General features: G+C 33.5%; 1 protein-coding gene across 1 annotated transcript in view; it reads right to left on the reverse strand.

Annotated features, from left to right (window-relative positions):
• Positions 1 to 23,938, reverse strand: part of TTC6 (tetratricopeptide repeat domain 6) — a 182,775-nt gene that overhangs the window by 39,922 nt on the left and 118,915 nt on the right. Inside the window, exons 13-18 of the mRNA XM_036239179.1 lie at positions 21,624 to 22,086; positions 21,193 to 21,322; positions 20,143 to 20,315; positions 17,716 to 17,852; positions 1,821 to 1,990; positions 412 to 532 (exon numbers count right to left, since the gene is read on the reverse strand). Of these exons, the coding sequence (XP_036095072.1) occupies positions 412 to 532; positions 1,821 to 1,990; positions 17,716 to 17,852; positions 20,143 to 20,315; positions 21,193 to 21,322; positions 21,624 to 22,086 (1,194 nt within the window). The remainder of the gene's footprint in view (positions 1 to 411; positions 533 to 1,820; positions 1,991 to 17,715; positions 17,853 to 20,142; positions 20,316 to 21,192; positions 21,323 to 21,623; positions 22,087 to 23,938) is intronic.

Consider the following 23,938-nt stretch of genomic DNA (forward strand, 5'->3'; position numbering starts at 1 on the left):
TCCTCCTATTGAGTTATGTGTTGTGCATAGCAACAATATATCAAGTAGAATATTTTGTCATTATTTTAAAGCTTTATGACAGTGTTCTATGAAGTTAACTTCAAAAATCTCTAACCTGGGTATCTCTAAGCTCCTCTTAATAACTTCTTGATTTTGGTATCCATGGATGTAAATCCTCTCATACCCACTCAATCTCTAAAATTTGCAAAAGCATCTGAGGCAAACAGATGTTGACCACAAGTCTTATTTTAGAAATAACCTTATTTTTAGAAATAATATTCTACTTTTAGCATCCCTTTATAATTGTCTCATTTTTACAAAGTTAATTGTGAGAGGAAAAGTTTCTTCTTCCATTTTGTTTATTAATTTTATACAAAAGTGAAATTAATAAGAATAAAAAGAAAAACACACCTTTCTAGAGAAATAACAGTTTCGAAGTCACAGATTGCCAGCACCCAAAGTTTTAGATCTGCATAGAGTATGCCCCGATGTAGAAAACAACCAAGATTCTCATAGCTGTCATTTATGAGAGCTTAAAAATAAAATTATATCTATCATTCGGCATCTGAACAAACATATCTGAGTTACATTTTAGTCTCTACCCTTCCTACTACTTATGACTTTTTAACATTATACAAAATAATACATATCTACAATGAGTATACTTATCTATAGATGAAGAAATTAAGGTTTAAAGGGGGTAGATACATTGATCATGATTGTGATGCTAGTAAATGGGAAAGATGGGCCTAGAATCTAGAGTCTGACTTTAGATTCATTTCAGTGGGTTGGTGTCAAATGGGCGCCACTGCCCTTGATGTCCCCAATGGAAGACAGGAAAGAATTACTAGTGGCCAAAGGACAGACTTTAGTACAAGCCCAGATTGGGGCACATGGCAGTGGCTGGTTTACATACATAATCCAGGCAAAATGTGCAGCTCAAAAAGACTACACTGAGGCAAGCAGAATTTGAGGTTAAGATAAGTAACTTGACTATGCAAATGAATTTAGAGACTTCAAGGAACAATCATCTTAGACCACCTACCCGGAGGAACTCTGTATTCTCTTTGTAAGAGTTTAGTTCTCTCTTAATCTCTAGATACTGCTTAATTGAGGATGATGGTATTCCACCACTTTGCACCTAGGTGAACACAGCAATGTCTGAAGTGCTGGGTTCTAGCTGGAATTTGCCAGTCAGGATGGGCTAGTTTATTCAGCTGGGGACTGTTTACTGAGCACTTATTCTATTCCCAAAATTGTGCTGGCATATTCATATAACAAGAATGCATTGATAATAGTGTAGGTGGAAATGGCCACTTTGGCCGTTGGCATCCTCTTATTGAAGATTCTCAAAGCTCGTTTTTAGTTTAAGGGTTAAATGACTCTGAATTTGACTAATCCACCGACTGAGCTTCTAGAGCAAGACACAGACCTCCAGGAAAATTCACTGCCATTTTAGCAAGCTCACTAAGAAATAAACTTGAATTTCCAGAAATAGCCTCAGAACTCAATATATAGAAAGATATAGTATTCTTTGATGTGATATTCTCCCTTTGTCATAGTTATATATACATATAAATACACATATACTCACATATGTTAAAAGCCCATAATAGAAACATTTTTCACTAAACTATTATAGCTGATAAGAATACATGAATATATATACAAAATAAGTATATATTAATATATATGTATATATAATTATATAATAATAAACATGTTACATTAGTTAACCCACATTAGCATTCCACTCTACGAAAGTTAGCCACTGAACCGCAGTTCAAATTCCTATATATGTGCAATTGAAGGCAAAGTACCTGAAACACTATAATCCTGTAGTGCTCTTAAAGGGTTACTTTTTCTGAATAAGCAGCCTCTATAATACAATGCTAACCAGTTATTAGGATCTAAGTGAATTGCAACAGAAAAATCTTGAGTTGCTAGCTTATAAAGGCAACGTTTAAAATATGCTCTTCCTCGATATGTCCTAGAAAAAGAAAAAAAAATCATTTTAACATGTATTGCAAAATATACATTTTCTTTTTTTGGCAAACCTATACAATTAATTTTGTATTTAATAATTTGTGATTATTTCACCTTACTTCCCAAGAAAGTTTGGTCATAATGTTAATAGCAAAAAGGATATAAACTTTTTATAAATAAATCAATTATACTTTATTGTATATATAATTATTCGCTATTAATAGCATGCTCCATATTAATTATATACTTATTAATTTTATTATATTTCTTATATTTATCAGAGATGTGTGTCAATAAAATATATATGAGATTTTTTAATTTTCATTTTTTATTGAATATCTAAAATGTTAGGCTCTAATTTATACAAGATTGCTCTCTAGGAAAACCAAATAATCCATTTTGAACAAAATGGGTCTTGGTGGGTAAAGTTGTTTTGGTATATTTTTGTTATACTGAAGATGCTCCCAAATAAATGGGGGGCTGCTCTATATGGATAAAAGCTATTACATCAGTTGTATGAATTTGATTCTATCTCCATTAACTTCCTACTCTGATTTTGAAACTATCATTATTATTAAATTATCACTCAAAACTATCATGACTATATCAATTCCTGAAAATCTCATATGCAATCATTTAATAATATAAAATCAAATCAGCTTTTAGAAATTAAATAAGTAATTAAGGAAAAACAAGAGACATAAGCTAGTAGGTTACCTGCTCTGAGGAAGTTAAAATAAAACCAGGGGGAAGATAAAAGACGCTCAAGAAGGTTATATTAAGGAAGTTACTTTTGACAGCCCCAGACCAAGCTGTACTCTTTTTTGGACAACTCTGTCGGGTTCATGGGCCCCAGATGGGCAGCAACTGACCTCGTTGTGCTCTGAGACTTTTGCTGAGTGGTGAACACTACTTGCCCTACCCTGATGGCTCCCTGAGACCTCTGCCTAATGCCCAAGGCTCTTTTATCAGTTGAGCCTTATAGGAAGCTAGCTGGCTGGCAGCAGCAGGCCTCAGGGTGCTCTGGGCCTTTTACTGAGTTGCTTCAGGCCCTAATACTGGAAGCAGCCAGCCTCCATTCACAATTTAGCTTCTCTTACCTACCTCAATGTCCAGCACAGGTAGTGACCAACTGTAGACCACTTTGTAGCTCCTACCAGGTAGCTCCAGACTGGTCATAGGCAACAGCTGACCTTGGATTGAACAGAAGCCCCTCTCAAGGAGCACCAGAACCAACACAGCCAGGAGACTCCTTCAGAGTACTACTTGATTAGCCCCACAAATGACACACCCAAGGGGTGATCTCAGCAGGCACCAGAGCCCACTGGGACAAATCCCTCTGCATGTGGTCAACCTTCCCCCCAACACCCCTCGCCCCCACACAGCAGCTGATAAGCTCAGGGCATGACCAATCCTCATGACCAGTCAGCTTGAGGGTCAATTCCACTTAGTAACATGCCAATAGCAATCAAGGCTCAACTACAACAGGAGTACACACAAAACCCACACAAGGGACAATCCTGGAGCACCTGGTACATGTGATCAGGGAGACTATGTTACTGGGCCCCAAAAGGCACCTACTACCTAAGGTCACCCAGCCAAGACTGGGAGACACAGCAGTTCTACCTAATACATAGAAACAAACACAGAGAGGCAGCCAAAATAAGTAAACAACAACAACAAAAAATATGACCCAAATGAAAGAATAAAACAAAATTCCAGAAATAAAAAGCTAAACAAAATGAAGGCAAGCAACATATCAGATACGGAGCTCAAAACACTGGTTATAGGACATTCAAAGAACTTACTGAGAACTTCATTAAAGAGGTAGTGAGCATAAAAAAAGACATAGAAACCGTAAAAAATAATCAGTCAGAATTGAAGAATAAAATAACTAGAATAAATAATACACTAAAAGTAATTGACAGCAGATTAGATGAAGCAGAGGTTCTAATCAGTGATTTAGAATATAAAATAGCAGAAAAACACTCAATTAAAACAGTAAAAAGAAAAAAAATAAAAATAAAAAATAAGAGTACTTTTAAGGGCCTCTAGGATATTATTGAGTGTAACAATATTCTCATCATAAGGGTACCAGAAGGAGAAGAGAGGGAGCTAGAAATTGAAATTTTATTTAAAGAAATAATGACAGAAAACTTCCCTAATCTGGCGAAGCAGACACAGAAACCCAGGAAGTACAGAGAGTTCACAAACACGGTGAACCCAAAGAGGCCCATGCAAAGACCTATTGTAATTAAAATGCCAAATGTTAAAGATAAAAAAGGAATCCTAAGGGCAGCAAAAGAAAAGCAGCTAGTTACATAAATGGGAGCTCTCATAAAACTGTCAGTTGATTTCTTAACACAAACATTGCAAGCCAGAGGAGATTGGCATGTAATATTTAAAATGATAAAAAGCAAGGAACTATGACCAAGACTACTCTACCCAGCAAGACTATCATTTAAAATCGGAGAGAGAAAGAGCTTCTCAGATAAGAAAAAGCTAAAGTAATTCATCACCATCAAATCTGTATTACATGAAATGTTAAGAGAACTTCTTTAAGAAGAGGAAAATAACATAAATATGAATAATAAAATGGTAATAACTATGTACTTATCAATAATCACTTTAAATGTAAATGGAGTAAATAATTCAATCAAAAGAAAGAGGGTAGCTGAATGGATAAGAAAAAAAAAAAGACCCATACATATGGTGTCTACAAAAGAGACCCATTTTAGATCAAACGACAAACATAGACTGAAAGTAAAGGGATAGAAAAAAATATTTCATGCAAATAGAAACAAACAAACAAAAAGCTGAGGTAGTAATACCTATATCATATAAAATAGACTTTAAAACAATGACTATAATGAGAGACAAAGAGGTACATTATACAATGATAAAGGGATCAATCCAACAAGAAGATATAACCTTTGTAAACATCTATGCATCAAACAGAGGAGCATTTAAATATATAAAGCAAATATTAACCAACATAAGAGGAGAGATCTACAGTAACACAGTCATAGTAGAAGACATTAGCGTTCCATTGACACCAATGCACAGATCTGCCAGATGGAAAACCAACAAGGAAATAGCAGCCTTAAATGACACACTAGATCAGATGGATTTAATAGATATTTTCAAAACATTTCACCCCGAAGCAGCAAAATATACATTCTTATGTGCACATGGGACATTTTTCAGAATAGACCACACGTTAGGCCACAAAACAAGTATCAGTAAATTTAAGAATACTGAAATGATATCAACCATCTTCTCTGAACACAATGAGATGAAACTAGAAATAATTACAAGAAAAAAACTGAATAACACTCAAACACATGGAGGCTAAATAACATGCTACTAAGCAATGAATGGATTAGCAATGAAATCAAAGAAGAAATCAAAAGATACTTTGAGACAAATGAAAATGAAAACATGACTCAAAATCTATGGAACACAGCAAAACCAATCCTATGAGGGAAATTTATAGTATACAAGTCTACCTCAAGAAATAAGAAAAATCTCTAATAAACGATCTAACTTAACAAAACTAAAAAAAGAACAGCAAAATAGCCCAAAGTGAGTACAGGAAGGAAATATAATAAAGATCAGAGCAGAAATAAACAAAATAGAGATTGAAAAATAATACAAAAGATCAATGAAACCAAAAACTGCTTCTTTGAAAAGATTTTAAAAATTGACAAACTTTTAACCTGACTTATCAAGAAAAAAAGAGACAAGGCCCAAATAAAATTAGAAATGAAAGAGAAGTGGTAACTGACTCCACAGAAATACAAAAAGTTATAAGAAAATATTAAATATGCCAACGAAATGAACATCTGGAAGAAATGGGTAAATTCCTAGAAATTTCTTCCAAGACTGAAGAGAAACAGAAAATCTGAACTGACTGATTACTACCAACAAAATAGAATCAGTAATCAAAAAACTCCCCCCAAAAAACAAAAGTCCTGGACTAGATGGCTTCACAGGTGAATTTTACCAAGCAATCAAAGAATTCACACCTATCCTCAAACTGTTCCAAAAAATTCAAGAGGAGGGAAGTCTCCCAAACTCATTTTACAAGGCCAGCATTACCCTAATTCCAAAACCACACAAAGAAATTACAAAAAAAGAAAATTATAGGCCAACATCCTAATGAACACAGATGCAAAAACCCACAACAAATTAGCAAACCAAATTCAGTGAGACATTAAAAAGATTATACACCATGATCAAGTGGGATTTATTTCTGGGATGCAAGTTTGATTCAATATCTGCAAGTCAATTAGCATGATACACTATTTTAACAAACAAAGGATAAAAGTCATATGATCATATCAATACACGCAGAAAAAACATTTGACAAAATCCACCATCCATTTATGATAAAAACTCTCAGCAGAGTGGGAATAGAGGGCATATACTTCAATATAATATAGACCATAGATGACAAACCCACAGCTAATATCATACTCAATGGTGAAAAGCTAAAAGTATTTTCCTTAAGATCAGGCAAGGATGTCTACTTTCACCACGTTTATTCAACATAGTATTGGAAGTCCTAGTCACAGCAATTAAATAATAAAAAGAAATAAAAGACATCCAAATTGGAAAGGAAGAAGTGAAACTGTGGTAAAGCGAATCCTAAAGATTCCACCAAAAAAATAAAATAAAATGATTAGGACCGATAAATAAATTCAGTAAAGTAGCAGGATACCAAATTAATATTCAGCAAATTGGTGCATTTTTATACACCAATAACAAACTAACAAAAAGAGAAATTAAGAAGATAATTCCAAAAAGCATGGCAGTGTGAGAGGTCCCCTTAATTTCTCCCCTTGAAGTTCCAACAAGTTGAAGAGCTATCATTCAACAAAGGATTCTCTGCTCAACACACAAATATGTCTGAGACATCTACATATTGAAACATCTGAAGGTGGTTGAATTGGAGCAAACAGAGGAGAAGGGAAGGGGAAAGAGCAGAGACAAATGTCATGGATGCAGTCTGGAGCTCATTACGGGTCTTGGGATAGAGAAGGAATCGGGCTGCAGGTGCACTCTCGGTAGCCCTGAGCATTCCTGCCTGAGTGATCAACACATATTAAGATTGAACCCTATTATCAGGGCATAGATGGAATGCAGAAGTGTGACAGCTTTGTTCTGGCAGTCATCATTATCAGGCAGAAAATAAAGCCATGGAGACTGGCTGCCTCCTCCTATCCTCCCATAGCTCACCTCCCTATACCTTCCTAGAGCTAGAAGTGGGTCCTATAAGAAAACGTAGCAGTAAACATCAAGTTCTACAGTCCTGAGAACTGGAGAGATAGTTCCTAAGTAGCAAATGCACACTGCAGCTTATTTCAGTGACAAAGGTGGAGACACAGAGGTGATGCAGCCACCATTATAGGGAGGAGAACAAAGCCAAACACACCAATGGCCTCTCCCAGTCCACCCTGCCCCCACTCATCTAAGCTGATCCCAGCAGGGACACCTTGGGCACCTCAGACAGCACAGTACTATGTCTGGCTGCAGGGGCAGCACCAGGATATCACTGGTTCAGAATCCCATTACCCATCACATTCTCCCATGGGGTGGTGCCCTGAGACTGAGGTGACTTGGTCACAGAGGAGAGGCCTACCTTCCCAGGGCATACAAGGTATCTTTCGCTACCCAGCAGAGATCTAAGAATCTGGAGCAGTGTAAGAGAAAATAAAACACTTGCACTCCAGGGTCAACTATTGGACAATAAAAGAAAGACCTCTTCTTATCAACCTACTAAACAGGTATCACTCTTAAGAAAAAAAAAAGAAAAAAAGCAGAGTTCATTACTATCAATGCTTAGGTGGAGAAATAATCCATCAAATACCATAAACAGCCAAGTTAACAGGTGGCTCAGAAAGATCTCCAGAATATAAACTTAAAGACACGGAAATATGAGACTTAAATGACAGAGAATTCAAGATAGCAAAAAAGCCAATAAGATTCAAGAAAACTCAAATAGGCAGCTTAATGAATTCAGAAATAAAATCGATGAATGAAAGAAATACTTTATTGAAGAGATTGAAACTTTTAAAAAGAACTTAATAGAAATTCTGGAGGTGAAGAATTCAAGATAAACAATGAAATAGTGAGTTTAAAAAATAGAGCTGACCAGACAGAGTAAAATATTAGTGATAGCAAAGACAGAAATCTGGAAATAACACAGATGGAAGAAGAGAGAGACTTGAGAGTGAATATATATATATATATATATATATATATATATATATATATATATGAAAGAATTCTACAAGAACTAACTCCTTCAGAAAGAGAAATATAAGAATTAAAAAAAAGTGAAAAATCTCTACGAGAACTATCTGACTTCATCAAAAAGAGAAATATATGAATAATAGGTCTACCAGAAGGAGAAGAAAGGGAGAGGGGAACAGAGAGCCTATTCGAACATGTAGTTGAAGAGAACTTCCTAAACCTATGGAAAGAACTAAATGCTTGATTCCAAGAAGCAAACAGAACACCTAATTATCTTATTCCAAAAAAGGCCTTCTCCAAGGCACATTATATTAAAAGTATCAAAAATGACAAAGAAAGAATCCTCAAGACAGGCAAGGAAAAGAAGACAGTAATATATAAAGGAAATCCCATTAGACTATCAGTGGATTTTTCAGCAGAAACTCTACAAGCTAGGAGGAATGGAATCAAATATTTAAACTATTGAAAGAGAAATTACCAGCCAAGAATAATATATCCGGCAAAGTTATCCTTTAGATATGAAGGAGAAATAAAAATCTTTTCAGACATACATAAGCTGAGGAAATTTTTTACCATAAGTGTCACATTACAGGAAATACTGAAGGGAGTTATTCTATCTGAAACAAAAAGACAAAAGAATACAAAATTATAAGTAAGATGACTAACAGACAGACAGAAGTAGAAAACTGTAGTCTTTATTCAGAGTAGGGTACTTACATGTAAATGTAACATAAAGGTTAAATAAGGTAAAAACATTTTTCAAAAAAGAGCGAGAAAGACATTAGCTATTACAACTCAAAAATGAACTCACAGCATAAATAGAGATAACTTGTGACAATAAAAATATAAAAAGGGAAAGGTCTGAATGTGCAAATGAGATGGAGTTAACATGTATGCAGAAGAAAAAAGACTAATATGAAACTTTCCTTTGTTTAAACTTAATGGTAACCACACACACACACACACACACACACACACACACACACACACACACTCACAAATCCAGAACTGAGACATACAACATAAAAAAGAGGAACCAGAGAGGGGAAAAATGTAGAATATCACCAAACTAAAATAACAGAAGCACAAGGGAAAAGAAACAGTGGAGACACTGGGCTACCAGAAAACAAAAGATAAAATGGCTATAGGAAATCCTCATACATCAATAATCGCCCTAAATGGAAACGAACTGAAGTCACCAATAAAAAGGCACAGAGTAGCAGTTTGGATTATAAAATAAAACCCAACCAGATATTGTCTTCAAGAGACACAATTAGCTGTGAAGACAAACAGATTCAAAGTAAAACGATGGAAAACAATACTCTCTGTTTTGGCAAATGGCATTCAGTGAAAAGCGGATGTAGCCATCCTTATAACTGATTAAATAATCTTCAAGATAAAAAAGGTAACGAGAGACAAAGAGGGACATTTCATAATGATAAAGGGGATAGTACATCAAAAGACATAACACATCAATAAATATGCTCTCAATCAGGGAGCACCAAAATATATAAAGCAACTGCTAACTGAACTAAAGGGAGAAATTGATGAAAACACGTTTACAGTAGGGGACCTAAATATTTCACTGACAGGTAAGAATAGATTTAAACAAAAATCAATAAAGAAATATTGGCCTTAAATGACACATTAGACCAAATGGACATAATCAATATTTATAGTGCCTTTCATCCTAGAACACCATTATACAGTCTTCTCTAGTGCACATGGAACATTCTCAAGGATAGACCATATGTTAGGACACAAAACTAGCCTCAACAAATTTAAGAAGATTGAAATCAAATTGATCATATTCTCTGACCACATGTTTTGAAATTGGAAATCAACTGAAAAAGAAAGCAGGAAAAACCACAAATATGTGGAGATTAAACAACATGCTACTTAAGAATAACTAGGTGAAAGAAGAAATAAAAGGAGAGATCAAAAGATAAATAGAAACAAATGAAAATGACAATACCACATATCAAAACTTTTGAGTTATAGTAAAAGTAGTAATAAAAGGAAAGTTCATATGCAAATAATTCATATAACTCAATGACAATATAATAAACAATCCAATTAAAACATCAGCAAAGGACCTGAAGAGACACTTATTCCAAGAAGACATACAAACAGCCAACAGACATATGAAGAGATGTTCAACTTCACTAGCTATTAGGGAAATGCAAATCAAAACCATAATGAAATACTACTTCACACCCATTAGAATGGCTATCATCAGCAGGACAGGTAATAACAAGTGTTGGAGAGGTTGTGGAGGAAAAGGAACTCTCATACGCTGTTGGTGGGAATGTACATTGGTACAGTTACTATGGAAAACAGTATGGAGGTTTCTTTAAAAATTAAGAATAGAATTACCATATGACCCAGCAATCTCTCTTCTGGATATCTACCCCCAAAATTTAAAAACATTTATCCGTAAAGACATATACCCCTATTCATTGTAGCATTATTCACGGTGGCCAGCAATGGAAACAACCAAAGTACCCTTCAATAGATGATTGAATAAAAAAGATGTTGTACATACATACAATGGAATATTACTCAGCTATAAGAAAAGATGAAAAACCTCCATTTGCAACAAAATGGATGGATCTTGACATTATCATCCTAAGTAAATTAAGTCAAAAAAGTCGATAACTGTATGACTTCATTCATATGTGGGATGTAAAATTGAAGGCAACAAATAAACATGGCAAACAGACTCATGGACACGGACACTGGATTAGTGGTCACCAGAGAGAAGAGGAGGAAGAAGGAGGTAAGTAGGAGAGTAAAGGGGGTCAAATATTTGATGACAGCAGGAAATTTAATTTTGGGTGGTGAACTTGTACGCTTGAAATCTATATGATTTTATTAACCATTGTCACCCTAATAAGTTTAATTAAAATTAATTAATTAGTTAATTAAATATAAATTAAGAAAAAAGATGTGGAAGCAAATTAAGTGTCCATCAATAGATATATACAATGGAATATTACGCAACAATAAAAAAGAATTAAAAATTATCATTTGTGGCAACATGAATGGACCTAAAGGGTATTATGCTAAATGAAATAAGTCAGACAGAGAAAGAAAAATATTATATGTGGTATTTTAGATGTGGACTCTTAAAAAAAAGACAAAATTAAAGAACAAACAAAACAGAAACAGACTCGTAGGTACAAAGAACAAACTGATGGTTGAAGAAGGTGAAAGGATTAAGAAGCACAAATTTGTAGATACAAAATAGTCATGGAGATATAAAGTACAACTAGAGAATATGGTCAATAATTTTGCAATAACTATGTATGGTGCCAGGCGGATATTAGACTAATGGGGGAGATCAGTTCGGAAATTATATACATGTCTAACCACTATGCTGTACACCTGAAACTAATATAAAACAATATTTATTTTCAACAGTAATTTAATTTTTAAAAAAAAAAAAAATTAAATAAGAAAGCTATCAAAATGTGGAGAAAAAGGTTATATTATGAAAACAATAGTAATTGGAGAAGAGTGCAGCCAATACGTTGGCATACTGGTAACAGAGGCCTTTCAAAATCATTAAATATCTTGAGACTCAGGATATTTTATCTTGGAGCAAAATATATTTTTACCCCATCTTGAAGAAATGTCTTGTTTATTTCCTAATGAATACGAGAATTTTATACTTATTTTTAATTATTTCTAATTGTTAGAGAATGATACTCTTTTTCAGCAAATATTTGATTCTGGACTTAAAACCTTTTAGAATAAACTTTCAGCAATATTTTTTTGTGGGATGCCATTAAGTCAATTCTTCAAACATGCTGGCTTTTACATCTGTTCATTCTTTCATTTCTACTGTTTTAAATACCTCTGACCCTCATCTGAAATATTGAGCTGCAGTGACCCTCAGCTCAAACCTGGACTACTATTTTACTCTATTCATAGCTCTGAATTGGTGAAATTTGATCATGAGATCATAAAGATCTCTTTTCTCAAAAATTTTTTACAACCCCTATTGATGATAAGGCCAAATTCTTTAAAATGGCATATAAGGATCTCCATAAGAAAGCACCATCTTACAATCCTTGAATTAACCTTCTTATTCTTCTGCAACTAATTTGATGCCTTCCTGCAACTAATCCCCCTTTAAATCAATAAGAAGTAAACAACCAGAATAAACTAATAACTAAGGAAGAATTTTAAAGGGGTTTCAAAAAAGTTTTCCATCCATTCAAATAGATGTAGTGCTGTAAGGTGGGATAATTTTAGAAGAGAGTTATTTAAACTTTCAAAGGACAAAAATTTTTCAATCCTAAAAGGTATATTTCTAAGGAAAAAAGATAGAAGGCATAACTCATTTTGAGAAAGTAGCCAGATCCTGAAATCAAAATCTGACTATGAAACTAGGCTGATAGAAGCATAGGAGTGCAACCCTTATTAAGAACAGGGCATTAGAAGCTTAAAAATAAAAAGAGATTTGCTATAGCAGGATGGTAATGAACATTCAGCATACATAGGGACAAACTGAGACAACAATGGCAAAAAAGGGGAGGATTCAAAGATACAGATTCACAAAGGGTAATTGAGATAAGTCACACACAGAATAAAAGGATGATGGCATATATATAACTATCATTTACATATTCATAATGGTAACTGCATGCCAAAGATTCAGAACTGAAGTATATAAGATAAAACAAGGACTAGAAGGAAAACCCATAAAAGCCAAGTAAAATAAAGAAAACAGAAACACAAGGACAAGGAAGCAATGGAAACACCGAGCTACCAGAAAGCAAAAGCAAAATGGCTATAAGAAGACCTCATATTTCAATAACGTAAATGGATTGAATTCACCAATAAAAAGGCACAGAGTTGCAGAATGGATCAAAAAACAAAACCCCACCATGTGCTGCCTTCTAGGTTCCATCTCAGACACATCTCAGCTCTAGAGACAAATAGAGACTCAAAGTGAAAGGGTAGAAAATGATATTTCAAGCAAATGGCATTCAGAGAAAAGTGGGAGTAGTGGTACTAATATCAGATGAAATAGGCTTCAAAATAAAAAACGTAAAGAAAGATACTGAGGGACACTTCATAATAATAACGAGAATCATGCACCAAGAATACATAACACTTATTAATATCTATGTTCCCAATCAGTGAGCCACGAAATATGTAAAGCGATTACTAATAGAACTAGAGGGAGAAACAAACCAAAACACTATCGTAGTAAAGGACCTAAATACCCCACTGTCGGATATGGACAAATCATCCAAACAAAAAATCAATAAGGAAATAACATCTTTAAATGACACATTAGACCAAACTGGACATCATTGACATTTATAGAGCCTTCCATCCTAAAACAGCTGCTTATACATTCTTCTCTAGTGTCCATGGAACATTCTCAAGAATTGACCACATACTGGGACACAGAGATAGCCTCAACAAATATAAGAGAATTGAAATCATACTAACCATATTCTCTGATCATAATGCTTTGAAACTAGAGATCAACTGCAGAAAAAAAATCGGGAAGCCACAAATATAAGGAGTTTAAACAACATGCTATTAAAGAATAACTGGGTCAGAGAAGAAATAAAAAGAGAGATCAAGAGATAGATAGAAACAAATGATAATGATAGTACAACATATCAAAACTTTTGGGACACAGCAAAAGTGCTCATAAAAGGAGAGTTCATATCATTATAGACCTATCTCCAAAAACAAGAATGAGACCAAATAAACAACCTAATACTTCGTCTTAAAAAACTAGAAAAGGAAGAACAAATGAAGCCTAAAATCAGCAGAAGGAAAGAAATAATCAAAATTAAAGGAGAAATAAATGAAATTAAAAAAAAAAAACAATAGAAAAAATAAATGCAACAAAGAGCTGGTTCTTTGAGAAAGTTAATAAAATTGTCAAATTTTATTAACTGGCTAGACTCACTAAAGTAAAAAGAGAAAAGACACAGATAAACAAAATCAGGAATGAAAGGGGAAATTAAAACAGATATCACAGAAATACAGAGGATCATACAAGAATACTATGAAAAAGTATATAACACCAAATTTAATAACCCAGAAGATATGGACCAGTACTTAGAAAAATACAACCTTCCTAGACTGAATCAATAAGAACTGGAAAATCTAAATAGACCAATCAGCAGTATGGAAATTGAAACGATCATCAAAAATCTACTAAAAAGTAAAAGTCCAGGACCAGATGGCTTCACCAGTGAATTCTACCAAACATTAAAAGAAGATTTAATACCTATTCTCCTCAAATTCTTCCAAAAATATCGAAGGGGAGGCAATTTTATGAAGCAAATATTACCCTGAAACCAAACTCTGGTAAAAAGATAACACAAAAAAGAAAACTACAGACCAATATCTCTCATGAACACAGATGCAAAAATCTTAAATAAGATACTAGTGAACAGAATACAGCAGCGTATTAAAAAGATTATACACCACAATCAAGTGGGCTTCATCCCAGAGGCACAGGGATTGTTCAACATATGCAAATCAATTAATTGATACACCACATAAACAAATTAAAAAATAAGAATCATATGACCATATCAATAGGTGCAGAAAAAGCCTTCAACAATATACAACATCCATTTATGATCAAAACACTTAACACAATCAGTATAGATGGAAAGTACCTTAACATAATAAAGGTCATATAGGACAAACCCACAGCCAATATTGTACTTAGTGGTGAAAAACTAAAAATCTTCCCTCTAAGATCAGGAACAAGGCAAGACTGTCCACTATCGCCACTATTATTCAATAAAACATTGGAAGTCCTAGTGAGCACAATCGGGCAAGAGAAAGATATAAAAGGCATCCAAATAGGAAATGCAGGAGTCAAACTGTCACTATTTGTGGATGACATGATTCTCTATATAGAAAACCCTAAAGATTCCACAAGAACACTACTAGAAACAATAAGCAAATACAGTAAAGTCTCTGGATACAAAATCAACGTTCAAAAATCCATAGCATTTCTATACTCTAATAATGAAGCATCAGAAAAAGAAATGGAAAAAATAACTCCTTTTGCAATTGCAACAAAAAGAATAAAATATCTAGGAATAAATTTAACAAAACAAGTGAAGGACCTATATAATGAAAACTATAAGGCCCTATTAAAAGAAATCGAAGAAGATACAAAAAAAAAAAATAGAAATATATTTCGTGTTCTTGGATTGGAAGAATCAACATAGTTAAAATGACCATATTACCTAAAGCATTATACAGATTTAATACAATCCCCATCAAAATCTCATTGACATTTTTTTAAAAAATAGAACAAAAATCATCAGATTTGTATGGAAGCACGAAAGACCCCTAACTGCCAAAGCCATCCTGAGAAAAAAGAGGCTGAAGGCATCACGTTGCCCAACTTCAAATTATACTACAAAGTGACAGTAATAAAAATGGCATAGTATTGGCAGCAAAACAGATACACCAACCAGTGGAACAGAATTGAGAGTCCGGAAGTAAACTCATATTTATATGGGCAAATAATTTTTGACAAAGAAGCCAAAAATATACAGTGGAGAAAGGAAAGCCTCTTCAATAAGTGATACTGGGAAAACTGGAAAGCCACCTGCAAAAGAATGAAACTAGACTGTTGTCTATCACCGCACACCAAAATTAACTCAAAATAGATTAAGGGATTAAATATAACACCTGAAACAATAAAATGCACAGAAGAAAACATAGGAACTGAACTGAAGGACCTTGGACTCAAAGAGGATTTTATGAATTTGACCTCAAAAGCAAGGGAAGTAAAAGGTAAAATAAGTGAATGGGACTACATCAAACTAAAAAGGTTCTACTCAGCAAAAGAAATTGTCAACAAGGTAAAGAGAGAACGATCTGAATGGGAAAACATATTTGCAAGCAACACCTCCAATAAAAGCTTAATATCCAAAGTACACAAAGAACTCATACAACTCAATAACAACAAAAGAACAAATGATGCAATTGAAAAATGGGCATAGGACCTGAACAAACATTTCTCCCTAGAGGACATACAAGTGGCAAAAATATATGAAAAGATGCTCAACATCTCTAGCTATTAGGGAAATGTAAATCAAAACCACAGCGAGATATCATTTCACACCTGTTAGAATAGCTATCATCAACAGGACAAGTAATAACAAATATTGGAGAGTATGCAGAGAAAAAGGAACCCTCATCCACTGCTGATGGGACTGCAAATTGGTATAGCCAGTATGGAAAACAGTATGGAGGTTTCTCAAAAAACTAAGAATTGATCTACCATATGATCCAGCAATCCCTCTACTGGGTATTTACACCAAAGACTTGAAAACCCATATCTAAAAAGATATTTGCACACTGATGTTCATGGCAGTGTTATTCACAGGGTCCAAGACATGGAAGCAACCAGAGTGTCCTACGATCAATGATTGGCTAAAGAAACTGTGGTACATATATACAATGGAATATTACTCAGCTATAAGAAGAGATGAAATATTGCCATTTGCGACAACATGAATGGACCGTGCGTGGGATAACCGTGCTAAGCGAAATAATTCAGACAGAAAAAGTTGAAAATCACATGATATCACTTATATGTGGGGTATAAACCTAAAAGCAACAAATGAACAGGACAAACAAACAGACTCATAGATATGGACAATAGACTAGTGGTACCAGAGGGTAGGGTAGCAGAGAGAGGGAAGAGGGGAGGGAGGAGGTAGACCATGTAAAGGGGTCAAATATGTGGTGACAGAAAGAAATCTAACTATGGGAGGTAAACACATAGTGTAAACATATATATGCCTCACTGTTAAAGTATACAGCTGAAACTTTGGATTTCATTAACCAATTTCACCATAAAAAAAAAATAAATAAGTTAATTAATTAATTTAATTTTAAAAAATCATGAGTGAAAAGATGAGCAGATATGACTATACACATTTTTTAAAACTCTTCAAAACAAAACTTAGATTAAAGAAAAGCAACAAAATGAGAACTGCTTCAAGCACAATAAAGTTGGAAAAACAAAGGTTAATGTCAAAGTTATAATATTACAGAAATCTATATAAACAGTTCTCTATACTCAGTACTCAATAAATACAAAGTACACAAAAAAGGAAAAAAAAATAATTCAATGAACAAAAATGTAGACCAGACTTTAAAAAAAATTGATAAGTAATATTTCGAGAATGCTAACAAATTCTTGAAAAGGCAAAAAAAAAGAAAAAAAAAGAAAAGAGAATACTAATGAAACTCTAAATTGGCTAAATTGTCATTTTATGCCTATTAAATTAACTACCATTGTTACACTATAGATAAAGATTTCCATTCATTGGCAGCACGGAAAATCGATTCACTGTTTTTAAAGAGCTGTCTGGTATTTTAAGCAATTTTCTTTCCTGAAAAAGTACTTGTAAAAAATAGTATAATTTCAAACATCGCATGTAAAATAATTCTCACCTTGCTTGGGAATTTTGGGGTTCTACATTTAGCAAGGCTGTAAAATCCTGTATGGCTGCATTCCAGTTTTCATTTTCATAGTAAAACAGTCCACGTTTCAATAATGCATCTATTCTTTGGGGATCATAAAAAATACACTGCATGGGAGGAAGGAAGGGTGGAGAGGAGACACAAAAACATATCACATAATTTTTTAAAAAGGTATATAAACCCATAGCAAATTAAGTGGATTACAAGCTTGTTTTTAACTTCAGATTTTTTTAAGCAAACTAATTTAAGATGCAAATTGAAATTTGCATTTAAAGACAATGTCTTTAGGAAATCCATTCATCACCAAATTCTAAAAAAGAGAGATTTTATATCAGAGAGAAGAAAAAAAAAAACAGCATAGACAAGCAGCCAAGGCTTTTGCCCACTGAAACTTTCACTGGTAAAATTTCATAAGTGACTTATTCAACTAGAGTAGAGTTATAGTTGATCTATCAATTATATCCCAATTATATCCCTAAAGATAATACATATTGACCACATCAAGGCTGATTCAATCAAATCAGATGTGGATTAATCTACTCCGTAAAACTGTGGAGACAAATGAATTGACATTGGTATGGTTCATTCATTTCACATTGACATACAAGGCAATAGAGTGAACAGACTAAATCATTGTCTACTCAGTTGTAAAGGTCCTCATCTACTGATAGTGGGGGGTGAGGGGAATTGAAGCACAAAGATTTCCAAGTATTTTTAAAACAGGGGAAGAAACCCTAAAAATTTTGAAGTTCATTTGACCTCAAGTTGGTTTAGTTGATTGGTCAATTTTTAAACTATTAGTCAATTTAAAATTAGTGAATTTAAATAATTAGTCAATTAAATTAGTCAGTTTTTAAACTATTGATGCCAGATGGAGGAAACAAACAGAATAGATAGTATAATCATTTTGATATCTTCAAAAGAAAATATTGAAATGATTTTTTTCTACACCAGAAATTACCAATACTTATAATATTCTCTTGAAGTAAAATAATGTCAAGTATGTGGCTAACATCATGGATTAAGAAACAGAGCAGCTGGGAAAGTGGAAAGATAACTTATTTAAATAATTTCTAAATTCTCAATTGTACTATGAGCTAAGAATTTAGAGTTAAAAGTTAGATCAAGGTTACAATTCTGCTGAAATCAGGAGAATATTTTGCCTGACTCTAGCCTCAAAGTATAATTCGGCTAAGTCACTTCCTCAAGGGAATTCCTTGATATTCCCCAACCAAATATAAATTACCCATCCTCATCATTTTTATTTCCTTCATAGAAGTCATCGTAATTTGTAATTATATACTTATGTATTTCTTTAATATCTGTCCTTTAGACAATAGGCTCCATGTAAGCAGGAAATATGTTCATTTTATTCATTAAGATTTATCTATTACATTATAGAGTACCTTAGTCAATAAATATTTCTGAGTGAATGAATGGATGAACAAATCCATGAGCATAGCTTCTTTGAGATGAGATGGATTTGCTGCAAAAGAGAATCAGCTATGTCTCAAGAGTTAAGTGGAGAATGATTTGATTTTCTCCCTCATTTGAAGGGAAGAAACAATTGTCAAAGCATAAAACTACTGTTTTATGGTTCAAGGGGAGAAAGCTGGAAAAGTCAAGCCCTCCTCAGAGCTTTCTCAAATGCTCCCACAGCCAGCTCTGTGATGTAAATCCATTCACTAATTCTAATTTTAAAATTTTTGACTCAGCCATAAAAAAAAGAGTGAAATCTTTCATTTGTGACAACATGGATGGACCTAGAGAGTATTGTGCTAAGTAAAATAAGTCAGACAGAGAAAGACAAATACCATATGATTTCACTTATATGTAAAATCTAAAAAAACAAAAACACACAACACATGAACAAAATAAAAAATAATAATAAAATAAACAAACAAACAAAACAGAAACGAAGTCATAGATATAGGAAATGAACTGCCAGATGGGAGGTGGCTTGGGGGAATTGGTAAAAAAAAAAAAAAAAAAAAAAAAGAGCTAAGACACACAAATTGCCAGTTATAAAAACAGTCATGGGAGTATAAGTGCAGCATAGGGAATATAGTATTTGGAAAAACCATGTGTAGTGTCACATGCATAGTAAACTTAGCAGGGTGGTCACTTCATAAGTTATACAAATATCTAATCACCATGTTGTATGCCTGAGACTAATATAATATTGTCTGTCAAATATAATTGAGAAATAAATTATTTTTAAAAAATTGACATAGAAGTAATACCTATTCTAGTAATGATTGCTATATGTCCTAACCTGTAATAAGTTATTTTTAATTATACAACATATGTGAAAGAATTTCAACAACTGCTACAGTATTAGACTGAGACCATAATCTAAAACATATAAATGGGAGCATTATATGTGATACAGCTTACTTTGGAAAAGTCATCAATGGCCAGTACTTTGTTTGTTATTTCATACATTTCACCCCTCCTGAAATACATATCAGCATCCATAGGCTTGCATTTAATTGCCTGTGTATAGTTTAGAATAGCCAAAGTAATGTCGTTTTTACTCCGGAAAATTTCTGCCTTTGACAAATATGCCTCTAAAATTAATTAAAAAGATAAAATTTAGTGTTATGGTCCTTTTATGAACTATGAAAACTTTTAAAGATTAATCCCTCTCTCTCCAAAATGGTAGTCTTAAAATAATGTTTCTCTACTATACTTTCTAAACTAACATAAGGGTTTGTTGTTGTTGTTCTAATTTCAACAGTGCAAAACTTGTTCTCCGAGTCTGGATAATACTCATTTATGCTTAAAAGCATTTTCAACTTCAATTTGAAGTAACAAAAATTAACTATTACCTTTTTGTATGTCTGAAATGTTTCATAATCTTTTAATGTTTATAGTGAAAAGTTAGATTTTAATGGCACAAAATTATATGGACTTTTAGCAGAGATCAGCAGAGATCAGAAAATGTTTATAAAGCTCGCGCTACATTTTAGGGGTATGTTGTGGATGCTGGGGATACACAGATGAGTATGACATTTTCTCATTCTCCAAAAGTTCAAGTTGATTTAAATTACGTTCCATAAGGGCAAACATATAGATTTCATCCAACCAAGAAGTCTTAGGAACACTAAAATTCTTAATTCAGAGATCTATGGTCAAAAAAAGATTTGTGAATCACTCTAAAACTAAAATTTTTAAGTTCATATTCTTTTCGTGGGATGAAAAGTAAGCAACCATTTTATTGTAATATATATCAAAGACATTAACATTTCAAACCATGATGAGTATTTTGAAAATAATACAGGATCATACAAGTCTTAAATGTATAATATTACAATAAATTTAACTTATGAAAGTCACAATCTGCTTGGAGACCTATGTCTACTGGTTTATGTATCTTTATAATACTAAATCACCAAAGCTTAGGTAAAGATATAATCAATATAATTTTCTGCACAGATAACCCACCTGCATTATTTTTATTATATTTATTTATATAATTCAAGTCATCCAAAGCTTCACTAATTTTGTCTTGGAAAAGATAAATGAGATGTCGGTGCCAATAGGCATTGAGAAACAACGGTTCCAAAAGTATAGCCTAGAAAATATACATAAAAATTCAATTAAAGTTGATTTATTAAAGGAATATATCCTATCAAATTTCAAATATTAGGGATCCTGATTGTTTTGTTAAGTGTATGGTATAAAATAGTACCTCCCAATCTGACAAACAAAATATAGTGCTTTTAATATTTATTATTTGAAAACGTCAATAAATACAATTTTTATAATCACAAATATACAATACAAATTCATTGTTCAAAATTTTAGAAAAAACTATTGTATAATTATATGCAAGTATAAATTATAAATAGTTATTTTGATTAAATAAAACTTACTTCCTGTAGATCATTCATGGCACTCTGTAACTTTCCCAGTTTCCTATAAATAGCTCCACGTCTACAGTATAAAAATGCAAGATATTTTTTTTTATGATTTATTTCTTCAGTCAAGATCTTCACTTGGGATTCATAATGTTTAATGACGTCTGGAGGAAGACTAGATGTCAAAGAATCACTCAGTTCTAGTTTTGGTGGTTCTTTCATTTCTTCAGACAAGTCTTTCGGAACAAATGTTTTAACAACTTTCTCTTCTTCAGTTGCCTTCTGAGGTTTATGCTTAGAGAATAGATCAACAACCCATGTTTGAGGGTCAGTATCCTCTGGAATTCCTCCCCGACTTTGGGCAAATTTGTCAAAATTTAAACATGATGGTAGGCTGGGACACTGTAGTGGACGTTCATATAATGGAATTTTCAGCAAATATTTCTTCTGTCCAGGAAGGACTCCATGAGACATTGATCTAGTTTTTAAAAGAGCGATTTTTAAATTACAGAAACATAATTATTTTTATAATAAATAAATCAACTTAGCCACAAACAAAACTATTTCTCTATTGTGCATCAGAGTTGCCAGAGATTTGTTAAACACAGATTTCTGGATCGTGTGGACACAATTACCAAAATAAAACACAGGGACAGAATGGTAATCACAGAATTTTAACTCACGAGGATCTGTGGCAATAACTAAAAGACTATATGTCCTTAGAAATGAGGTATATGGGCAGGCTTCTAAGGTGTTCTTTCACTTACATAGGTGAAAAACTTCTAGGTCTTCTGGGTATATGCCTAACTAACTATAGTGGTTACCCAGCTCTCAGCCAGCTCACAATCCAAAACCTCCCACTTGACAAGAAGGTCAGGCAGATTCCACTGAGGAAGGATTTTATTATGTGGCCTAGGTATATTTATTGAATTTTCCCCCAAAGCTTCCGAATATCTGAGAAAGATTAAAAACGCAAACCTTCTGCAGGTTATTAGATACTGGCTCTAAACTTATGCTGATCCACAGATAGATACCCACTGTGGATGCCACTGAAATCCATCAACCTAATTAGGGAATTATGAAGGTTGAGTAGCAGAAAGAATCTTGGCCTGAAACCACCTAACAGCAGATCTTGTGAGACATTGACCTATCCTGTGATAATTTCCCTACTCCCAGAATGCATAGTGGGAATAAATCAACTTAATAACTGTATAAGCTATAACCTGAAGGAGATAATAGCAGTAAAGATGGAGTGAAAATTTCTAAACTGTTCCTATTCTATCCCATATGGCCATCTACCAAGACAGTATACTAAATGTAATACCCGACCATGGGGGACTAAGTAGCACTTAGGAAAATATGTCACCTCCTGCATGTAGATAAAAAATTCTGCCTCTCTTTGGGGTGTAACAGAGCAAGATGGGCCAAGTAAACCAGGACTGAGATCAAAGATTCACTTTCAAGAACAGTCAAGTTTGGAAGTTAGACAGTGGAAGTCAGGACTTACCATTTAAGGGGATGAATGTGATTAAAGAAGCTTAAAGGTCTGATATAAAATGGAAAGAAGGATGTATCTGTGTTAACCAAGTTAAGATTAGTGAACAAATATCTCAAACTATAGAAATAAATTATTTTTAAAGTTGATTCATAAACTTGTTTTAAAATAATTATTTCATAGCTACATTTCTGTGATAAATTAAAGATTTTCAAAGAAGTTAGGAAAGCTGTACTATCTTAGATAAATAATCCCAGTTTATTTTACTACCTTCACCAAAAGTCTCATCCTATGGCTCCTGTTACAACTGTTGGCAGCCTATACAAATTTCCAATTCAGTTATTAAAAAGTAAATAAATCTCTTCAAATGGTGAAACTTTATAATCAAAATGATAAACGGTCAGTAAGCAGTAAAACATCCCAGTGAAGCAGTGTTACACCACTTATATTCTTTGTATAGATAGAAGTCACTTTGGTCATGGCCAAAATGGTGCTGCATATTATCTTTTCTAGGATGGTGAAGATTCATAACACTTTGAAAAGAGAAAGTGCATCAAAAATGTATAAGCAATCTTCTGGTTTTGATCTAAAACATTTGTCAACTTAGAAAAATCTACCTAAAATGTTCTAAAGATGAGCTAACAAGATAGCTTCCAGCTATTATATTTGTTGCAGGGGAAGCTTAAGCAAAAGTAGTGTGTGGAGAACTCGGGACTTGACTTGAATGGCAGTCTCCACCAGGGTTGATCTCTGTTCCACTCTGTCACTCACACTTACATAAGGTTACTCCCTGGTCTTCTAAGAGACGACAATAAGTCACCACACCAAAATATAA

Source organism: Rousettus aegyptiacus, unplaced genomic scaffold, assembly GCF_014176215.1.
Source record: "Rousettus aegyptiacus isolate mRouAeg1 unplaced genomic scaffold, mRouAeg1.p scaffold_m13_p_3, whole genome shotgun sequence".
Classification (NCBI taxonomy): domain Eukaryota; kingdom Metazoa; phylum Chordata; class Mammalia; order Chiroptera; family Pteropodidae; genus Rousettus; species Rousettus aegyptiacus.